General features: G+C 44.0%; 1 protein-coding gene and 1 long non-coding RNA gene across 2 annotated transcripts; one reads left to right on the top strand and one right to left on the bottom strand.

Annotated features, from left to right (window-relative positions):
• Positions 3,006 to 6,361, top strand: LOC8084168. Its single transcript, XM_002466322.2, has 4 exons — positions 3,006 to 3,412; positions 4,976 to 5,057; positions 5,132 to 5,309; positions 5,784 to 6,361. Exons 1-4 carry the CDS (start codon positions 3,162 to 3,164, stop codon positions 5,978 to 5,980), a joined length of 708 nt encoding a protein of 235 aa, XP_002466367.1. The 5' UTR covers positions 3,006 to 3,161; the 3' UTR covers positions 5,981 to 6,361.
• Positions 7,729 to 9,378, bottom strand: LOC110431873. The gene is made up of 3 exons (XR_002449357.1): positions 8,698 to 9,378; positions 8,434 to 8,542; positions 7,729 to 8,015 (listed from the first exon to the last, which is right to left on the bottom strand). It is a non-coding gene; the product is annotated as an uncharacterized LOC110431873 (long non-coding RNA).

Raw genomic sequence — 9,959 nt, 5'->3', positions numbered from 1 at the left:
GATCGTGACGGTGACCGGGGGCGTGCTAGGCCCGGTGATCGTGCTCCTGTCGCGCATCCAGCCCGTCGTCGACTTCTTCCGCCGCCTCTGCAACTGCATCCGCCACCCTCAGCGTCGCCCTGCCAGGCCGCTCAGGGCGCCATGGTATAAGGGTCCAAAGGCAGAGGAGTAGAGCATATCACCATCACCGAAGTGCCCTTCCTGTACCGCCGGCACTCTAGTATTTTTTTTTAAAAAAAAAGATTTATCGATCTAATCTTTCTGTAAATAGGCGCCTGTTGTGGCAGCAATTAATTAATCATCGCCTCAACATACAAGGACCATGGCTCGCAGTGGTTGATTTTCAAACTATCAGATTCAGAACCGTCGGTTAAAAGATAGGAGGCAGGGTTCCTTTTTTTTCATAGGAGCTCAACCTTTTTTTTTTCTTGACTGTCTACAGAATGCAAACCCAACCGATCTTCCTTCCTCAGGCCACATATCTATTGCAGCAATTGGACCTTGATATTTCGTCGAACTCGTACCTCAAAGGTCACAAAATATATGACAATACAGTAGCTGGCCCCGGCCTTCTTCGCTGTCGTCGCTGCGAACGCAGATCTACTCTAAGGACGACGGCAGGTGGGGCCCCGTCACCGAGATCAGATCGCCGACCTCCCGCGGGAGCTGAAGCTCACACGGGGACGAACCCATCCGTCGCCCGGAACCGGAAGCTCTGGTCCTCGGAGCGGAGGAGGCACCGCCATCCATTGGCTCTGCATATAATTAATTACTCCGGCTGTTGCTGGTGCATCGTCCGTCTAGACGTCGACGAGGCGAAGGCCATATTGATCACGCTGCTGCCGGAATGCGTCCACCGGTCGGCGGACGAACTTCAGCTGGGCAGCGTCGACGGACGGGAAGCTGAGCCTGGTCGTCGCGGAGCATTGCGAGATATCCATGTGGTGATGTGGACGCTGTCGGCGGCCACAACCAGGGGAGGGAGCTTCGGCGAGGTGGAGTGGAGATCATGTATTTTGGGGTTTTTTTTTTTGGGTCCTTCTAGTCTTTTACTACATACTGTCTCTTGACACAAGGACCACGTTCTAGTATAGGCACAGTTGGTATTACTTATCCGTTCAATTTATACATAATTTTTTGACCGAAGTCAGCAAAGAAAATCTCAACCTATTTTTTTAATTTTTTTATAATGCGCATTCGTTTAAATTTGCTTCCACGGAGAATCAAATCTAGATCTGGTGGTGCTACTCAGGTACTCTAACCACTAGGCTAGAGGTCCATTCGCATTTATACACATTGTTTACTAGACATACACCATGTATAATACGTAGTATATAATGATATATGTAGAGAAGTTAGAACGACACATAATTTGAAACGAAGAAAGCAGTTGTGTGTATGATAAGCTCAAGCGAACATGCCGATGTTTTTTTCTAGTGTTCTTCTAACTTTCCTTCTTAGAGCTATTTAGTCAATGTCCATGTTCCTGACCAATCCCGTGGTATATTTCATTTCACGGTTTCCAAGCATACCACGTCGGCTATTTTCTCTCAAATCTGAACAAACACAAATCACACAAATTTAGGCACACTAGATCAATAAGCAGAATAATCTATCGCTGAGGCCAGATCAAGATTCAAGAGACAACTGTGCTATCAGTGCTTGTCCCAATTACACCGACACCCCGTTTTGGGTGTAGATATTGGTCCTCGGGATTTGGAATTGGTATTATGAAGCTGCCAATTCCATGGTTTGGATGGCTAAGAATTCGAAATGGAATTCGAACCCAACACCAATTGGTATTGGCTATACTTGCGCCTCCTCATCTCTAATATAGAGCTAAGGCTAGTCTTAATGCATGTTTTATGAGAGTGTCATACACATTAAATAGGGTGCCACATAAACAAAATTGCTGACTTGGCAGGGTCATTAAATGAAGAAGTTTCATCAGATGAGAGAGGAGTTTCATCCCCATGAAACTCATTTGGCTCGATTAACTAGTTTATAGTTTTGGTAATTGTGCCATAAAACTATGCATTGAGACTGACCTAACCCATTGTATTCTGCGACATTCATCCCTTCGCCCCTTAATTACATCTTCCCTGACGCCCAATGATGCACGAAGCTTCGAAGCGGAGGGCACCCTAACCGTGTCACTTCTTCCCCGGCGCTCCCAATGCAAACACGGATGTCGCCCACACAACGCCGCTTCTCCCCCGATGCCACGTGACCCTTCTTCTCCATGGCTGGCGCACATCTTCTTCTCCATGGTCGTCGTCGTGCCCCTTCTTCTCTATGGTCGGCGCACCCTTCTTCTCCATGGTTGGCACAGCCCTCCTGTGCCCCGTCGAGATCTGCCCACCATGGCCGTGGTCGAGCTCGCCTTGCCGTGGCCTACCGTGGTGGGCGCTGCCAACCTCCGTCCACCATGGTTAGTGTGTAGCTTTATGTAGCATTTCAATTCCATGCTTTTGCATCCAAACAGGAAATGAATTTGAGCTACTTGCTAGGTTCCAAAACCTAATTCTATGGTCGTCCGAACAATAATATTCGAATTGTGATCATTTCAATACCATCTCTACTTTGATATTGAATCCAATTTAATTCCAAGTTCTCCAATATCTACATCAACTAGAGTTTGACTGATACAGATTTTAGGAGTTGAAGTTTTTAGAGACAGATAGAGTACACCAACTAAAGCTCTTTTTTCTCTTCTTTTTTTTTGAAATTCCGTGTTTTTTTTAGCAAAACCATCTGGAGCTGCTACAACATCTCGTACGGATACTGGGCCTCGTCGTGGCAATCAGAATCGTCAGCCTAACACGAAGACAATTGGCCCAGAATGGACCCGGGCCGAGTGAGCACTCACCTGCGGCCTGCGTGCGTGAGTCTGCCGACCCAAAAGCTGGCGGCGTTAGATGCACGCATAGTTTTGCTCAAAAGAGAAATAAAAAAGGAAAACCAAAATTGACGCATATAGTCCAAAACTCCGAAGGAGTCCCGGGCTCCCGGCAGCGATCCGTCTCATCGTCAATATAAAATCCCTTCTCCCTGCCTCCCTTTCCGGAGACATCCGATAAAATCCCTTCTCCCCGTGACAAACGTTCTCGACTTCCCACCTCCTTCGACGAGACGAGGGGGGAGAGAGAGGTGCCGTTGAGATGGCCGGGCCCCGTGACAAGGGCAAGGCCAAGGCGCCTCGGACAGGCGATGCTCCCGACCAAGCCAAGCGGCGGCGGTGCGGCGGTGCGGCGGCCGCTCCACCGCTCGGTCTCGAGGTTGCTGCGCGGAGCGGGGGATCCGTGCACACGAAGGAAATCATGGCGTTCGATGTCGCCCACAACCTCCGCAGCGGCCGCAGGGTCTTGGTCCCGAACACGAACAAACCTGGCCCTCTGCGCTTCAGGAAAGGGTAAACATCGAACTCGCCTCTGCCCTAGATTTGTCTTGTCCCCCTCCCCGCACCAAACTCGGGTTTTATACCTCCTGTTCTGCAATTTTACTTTGTGTTATGCAATTTTTGGGTTGCACGCCCCCACCTCTCCTTGCGCTGTGTTTCAGTGTTGAGATGGACTGTGTGTATTTCTCCGTCGTCTGAACTTTGGTTATCTGACCCATACTACATCTTCAATACCGAATGGGCATTAAACTGATTAAGATTTCTACGAAATTGACGTCCTATTCAATAATTCTAGGAAGTTATTTATGTTTTTCTTGAGTATACTATGACGTCCATTGAATTTTAGGAAGGACAACCAATTAAACTATATGATGCTGAGTTAGGCCTAAATTATTGCCAGTGCGTTGCAATGGGAGCATCATAATTTTTCCGAGCATTATGTCATTTTCTCACATGTCATTTGAGCACTCACATGGCTTAAAATAATAATAATAAAAACCTAGAAAATGCTAGTTTTAGATTATAAACAAACTCTGAACTATCTGAACATGAGTGCCTCAACATTGTTCATTTATATTCCACCAACGTTGTGCATTTACAAAGTCACCTGACAGTTTGTTTCCTCTATTGGATGCCTACAAGGAAGTTTGAGCGACTAATAATAATGAAAATTTACAGAGAAAAAAGTTAAGCCGTTTAATAAGCTGATGTGTATTATTTCTATAAAGCTTTACCTGGATCATAATTCATACGTGGTGTTCAAACAAAAATGAAACCTGACAGTCTGTGTGAATTAAATGTAAAAATTATAAAAGGTCTCGTGGGATATGGTTGCGTAATCATGTCTCTATGGATTTATAGTGGCTCCAATCAGTTAACCCAAAATTATGATAGATTCATTAGTTATCAACACCAAATGTCGGGCACAGAACTATTTACATATTGCAATCAAGACAGCTTGCGTATTCCCATGTTTATTGTTTTTTTTTAAGAATTGCCATGTTTTTTTTTGGAATTCCCATGTTTATTGTTAATAGAGCATGATGATTAATAGAGGCAGTTAAGGTTAGACATGATCCAGAGTTGCAAGGAAGCCTTGGGAAATAATTTTTTTTTGGCAAATCATGAACACGACAGAAACATATCTTTGCACATTTTTTTTCTCGAACTACACAGGAGATCTCCATGTCATTCCATTAAGGTAGAGGAATACAAGACATGCTGGATTTAGAAAGAAACCCAGCAAGCCGAAATAAAACAAACATCACAGACCCACCCTAACCGAAAAAGAAGGGGTGGGAGTGGCTCTATACATGACCAGGACCAGAACAAACAAGCTAGTCTAGGTATTAGACTATCTCTTTGCACAATTGCACATCTCAATGAGAAATTTGCATTTTTCTTGCTATTTTGTGCGTGGGACTCTAAACCATAGCAAAAGTTCTTCAACTCCTAGTACTGATCCCTCCCAAACAGCATCCTAATGTACATGTTCTTTCATCTTCACTCCTGACTAGAAAGTATAATGAGGTTGCACAATTGATATAATGAGGTTGTATCTGTTGTTATATGCAGGGAGAAACCAGTGTATGATGTATCATGGAAGATCCCTGCATGTGTGAAAGTTGCTCTGGAACACTACAACCGATTGAATGAGGTGTGCTCTTTTTTTAAACCTTCCATGTTCATCAGTTTCTCTCAGCGTTGTCTTAATCCCCATTGCGTTAACAGGATGTGCATGAACTGGTAAAAGCAGTTGATGGTTATGTCTTTTTATACAATGGCGAGTGGATGCATGTAAACTTCCTTGCAAAATCCAAACAGGGGACTCCCAAAGCCTTCTTTGCTGAACTGAAAATAGAAGGAATGAAGAAAATATCATGTACCATGTGCACTGAGATGGATCCAGGTGTGTTGATTTTGAAGCACATTCATTCTTTTTTTGTATTTCTGTGCTATATATGGTATTCTTTCTTTGGTGACTACAAATAGGTCTGTTGTTTGTTCATTGACAAAGGTTCTTTTACTGTTTCATCACCTGTGTATCTGTAGAAGAGTCACAAAGGGATGTTTTTTTTTTTGAACTTAACACAAAGGGATGTTTGTGGATTTGTTTTCTTGTTACGTATGTTGATGATGTGCCGGAGTGTTGAGCCTTCTTGGTGGCTAATGATCAGTGCTGTTTTTGCATCATTTTCTGCTTGTTTTCATAACTCTCGTGTAGTTCAGGTTCCTTTGAACTGATTGTTGCATTGGACATAGCTTGCCCTATATAACTATCTCAATACCAGATTCGTTGTGCTACAAAACTATAACTGTAATAATTCTCGGTTGGTGCAAATTAATAACTTGTGTGGCAATTGATGGCATTCTGTTGTTGCAGATGATCCCCAAACAGCACCTTTTCGTGGTGGATGTGGAGGTTGCCCAAGTCGAATCTTCCATCCTGCTGCTGGAGGACACACAGGAGCCCAACCTGGTGTTGGAGGTGCTCGAGCAGAAGATCTAGGGGCCGCCCCTGGAGGGGCCTGTGAAGAATTTGCTTCGCTTTTCAATGTTGACGCAATGGCCTTTGCATGATTATTGTGCAGAAAGACCAAATGCCAATGCTCTTAGAGCAAGGATAAATAGTTCCGCCGGCAGCGGGCTGCAAGCCAGCTGCATACGAGTGCCAACTACACTTGTATACTGGGTAGGCTAATGAGTTGGCTGTAAGCAGTAAAATACTAGCAGCAAAAGAACGCAGGCGATTGGGAGAGAGAGAAACAAAAGCATCTTTATCTCGGTCCATCTGCTTGCAGCCGGCTGTTAACTAGCAGCCCGCTTTCTTCTCTCTCTTCAGTTCTCTCACCTCCACATAAGATTTTGATGACATGGATAGTTTTGCAGCCTGCTGAGTATTATACTTGCTTTTATGTGTGTTCATGTTCGAAACCTAGTCAATAGAAAACGCTCTCTATACTTGTGTGTTCATGTTCTGAAGGTGACTTAGGCCTTGTAACTGAAAATTTTTGGATTTAGCTACTGTAACACTTTTATTTATATTTGACAATTGTTGTTTAACTATAAACTAACTAGACTTACTTAAAAAATTCGTTTCATAAATTATAGATAAACTATGTAATTAACTTTTTTTATTTATATTTAATGTTTTATGTATGCGTTAAAGATTTGATGTGACGAAACAAGGCCATAGCTGCTATACTTCATTCGCTCGTCGGCTTGCTGCAGCAGTGACATGTTAGGCAGGCACGCCCATCGTCAGTAATCTTTTTTAAATAATATTTTAATATTAGTTACTCCCAAAAAGTTATTGCATCCATAGTCTTTTTAGGTCAGTCTCATTGCATAGTCTCATGACACAGTTAACAAGACTATAAACTATAATCGAGCTACATGAGTTTTATAGGGATGAAACTCCTCTCTCATCTAATGAAACTCTTTAATTTAATGACTCTGCCAAGTCAGCAATTTTGCTTATGTGGCATCATATTTAATGTACATGTCACTTTCATAAAACATGTATTGACGTCTAGCGTGATATGTGACTTACCACCAATGTTTTCAAGATGTCCGATTAATCGCGACTAATCGTCCTGGACGGTTGGAGGTACTCGACCAGGCCTCCGACTTGGCCAGAACGACCAGGAAACTGGTCGTCCGATTAGTCGTCGTCCAGTCGCGATTAATCATCCGTCCAGGTTGTCTGGCGTCCAGTCAGGAGATGGTCTAGGCAGTAGATGGGCTGCATCTCAGAGTTAGGCCTAGCTAGCTGCCTTATATTTTGGCCTAAGCCCATTAGGGTTTATGTTGTCTACCCCTCACTCATTTCAGCACAACACATTTACTCCTCTCCTCTCTCGTCCAGCAACAGCAACCACCTCCATTGCCGCCCTCCTCTCCTCCCTTCAGTCTCCCAGCTGCCCCTCCTCCTCCCTTCCGTCTCCCAGCTTCTCCTCCCTCCCTTCCTCCCTTCCAGCTGCCCTCCCTCTCTGTGCACAAGGGAGGAGGACTGCACGACGAAGATGCTCCCTTCAAGCGTGCAACGTGCAGCAGCGAGCAAGACAAGAAAGGGCTCTGCAGCAGTCAGGTAAGTAAACTTTTTATATATATATATACTAGGTTCATGCCCGTGCGTTGCTACGGGATAACTAAACTTTTTATACTAAAAATATATGAATCTCATGATAGATAACAAATACTGTGAAATTAAATATCAATATTACAACGTCATTTAATCCAAAAGGCAAAGTTCATGAATTAGAAAAACATGAACTTAAAACAAACATGAATGATATAACATTAGTTTCCATGAGTATCAATCAAAATAAAAATAAAACATGAATTGTTAAATAGGTTGAGAAGCAATGTTATGCTTACATTCATATTTACTTTCTTACAAAATCTAAATTTCCATTGCTACTATTTGTTCATGCCTTCCAATATTTGTTCACCCCAACAACATTTGCAGATAGATGAAGCCTAAAAATCTAAGTTCCTAAGGATTGGATGTAGGATCCCCTTGTTGATGGCATCCATTGTCTCATAGGTGCAGCAACTGTCCTCCACCATCCCTATGTACTTCCTCGCAGCATGAAACGGATCACACCACAACCTTAGAAGTCAGAACCACGTCAACCAAATCATCCCTCCCCACCACCACCACTAAAAAACAACCAATCTCTTTTCTAATGGAAAAGTACACTACGACCTAAACAAACGTGCACTGTCAAAATTGTAACAATGTATGTGACAAATATGATAAAGCCACCTAACCTTAGTTTCTAGAAAATGACAGGATCTTTGTTTTCAGAATCCAAAAAAATAACCACAAACTCCTTTGTAACAGATACAAGATCGTAAAGACAAATGTATGTCCTTCTCAACTGCATGTGCAGTAAAAGAATATATATATATATATATATATATATATATATATATATATATATATATATATATATAAGCAGGCTATGGGAACTGCTGTTTACAAGCAATGGAATTAAACCATTAGTAGGTAGTTAATATGGTCAAACCTGGGTTCTCTATGATTAAGGAATTGAAGTCCATCAGCAGATTAAGGAATTAAAGTCCACCAGCAGTTCGCACGCAATGATGCATTCAAAGCTCTTAGATTCTTGTCACCTACGGTACAAAGTTTCCAATCATGAATCATCAGTTGCCATAATTCCATTTCAGCTGAAGCAGCACATCGCTTTTTTATAGCATGCTCATAGATCACTAATTGGTAAATTCAACAAGTTTGATTCTCCTGAAAAATTCAAGGCATTGACCCGTACCTGTTGATGCGTGCCTTCTCATGCCATTTACAAGTGCAGATATATCTGACAAGCACCGACCGCAAATGAAAATATAGCAGCAAGCACTGGCGTCCTCAGTGCCGAAGTGAGCGCAGCTCAGAGAAGACTCAGCCGGGATATATGAGCGGGTGGAGACGACTAAGCAGAGGGATGTGAGTGCTAGTGGCCGATTCGTCATCTCGAGTGCCAAGCGGGCGAGGGCGGATCTGAGAGAGGTGCACCCAGGCTGCTGCCGCTAAGTATAGCAGGGCCCATGCCAGTGTACCAACCGCCGTCGCTGACACAGGGGGAGGAAGAGGCGAGGGAGAGGCATCCGCCGTTTCGCGTCTCCACATCCGCGTCTCGGCTGCAGCGGCAACAACACTTGGCTGCGGCGGCGGCTCCAGTGACGGTGGCTCTAGCAACGGTGGCTGCAGCGACGGCGGCTTCGGTGGACGGAGGGAGTCCCGGTAGGGGAGGGTAGCAGAGCCGAGCGGCGGTCTGGCGGCGCGTATGGGATGGCGGCGGCGGCACGGAGGAAGTCATGGAGCCGGCGTTTTTGTATTTCACGGGCAAGAGTCGAGAGTGGATGGGTCGGGTCCACGCGAGGCCGGGCCTACCACACGGGGAGAGAGAGCTAGGGAGCACCAGGGGAGCCATCGAGCAGGCGGACGAAGCAGCATGTGGACGATTGGTCTAGGAATGTTTTAGTTGTATATATATATATATATATATATATATATATATATATATATATATACGGTAAATGCCCGTGCGTTGCAACGGGTAAGCATGTGTTATGTAATACATGTATAAACAAGTATTCTACAAACCACAGGCCGCTCTTTGCAAGAGGTGAAGAGGTGACAATATCATGCTTCCCTCTATCCGTTCGGTAGATGGGGCCGAGCGCTGAAGACAAACAGAGAGTGATTAAAGAAGTGATGGTGGACAAGTAACAAAGGTCACTTGGGATCAGTCACAAGGACAAGTAACAAAGGTCATTTGGCAATAGCTTAGGACTTGGGATCAGTCACAAGGACAATAGCCTGATACACATAAACTACTGAAACAAAAGATATCTTTGGGATATGGATGCATCTCGTTTTTTTCTACATCAAAATACATTTTGTATAGGTTCTCATGGTTAGAACTACATATTCCCTCCACCCGCTTCTGCAGACATTGTAGACAGAAGTCACACTCAAGCTTGAGGCATAGCCATTAGTATCTGCCTAGTTGTGAACTTCAGTTATATAATT

Source organism: Sorghum bicolor, chromosome 1 (genome assembly GCF_000003195.3).
Source record: "Sorghum bicolor cultivar BTx623 chromosome 1, Sorghum_bicolor_NCBIv3, whole genome shotgun sequence".
NCBI lineage: Eukaryota > Viridiplantae > Streptophyta > Magnoliopsida > Poales > Poaceae > Sorghum > Sorghum bicolor.
Note: the sequence above shows the minus strand (reverse complement) of the source record. Positions and strands in the feature narration are given on the sequence as shown.

Excerpts from the sequence above, each read along its gene's own strand:
- LOC8084168 (XM_002466322.2), top strand. The coding sequence starts at position 3,162 with ATGGCCGGGCCCCGTGACAAGGGCAAGGCCAAGGCGCCTCGGACAGGC. Across the intron at positions 3,413-4,975 it reads CCTCTGCGCTTCAGGAAAGG|GGAGAAACCAGTGTATGATG; the intron begins GTAAACATCGAA and ends TGTTATATGCAG. Across the intron at positions 5,310-5,783 it reads GTGCACTGAGATGGATCCAG|ATGATCCCCAAACAGCACCT; the intron begins GTGTGTTGATTT and ends CTGTTGTTGCAG.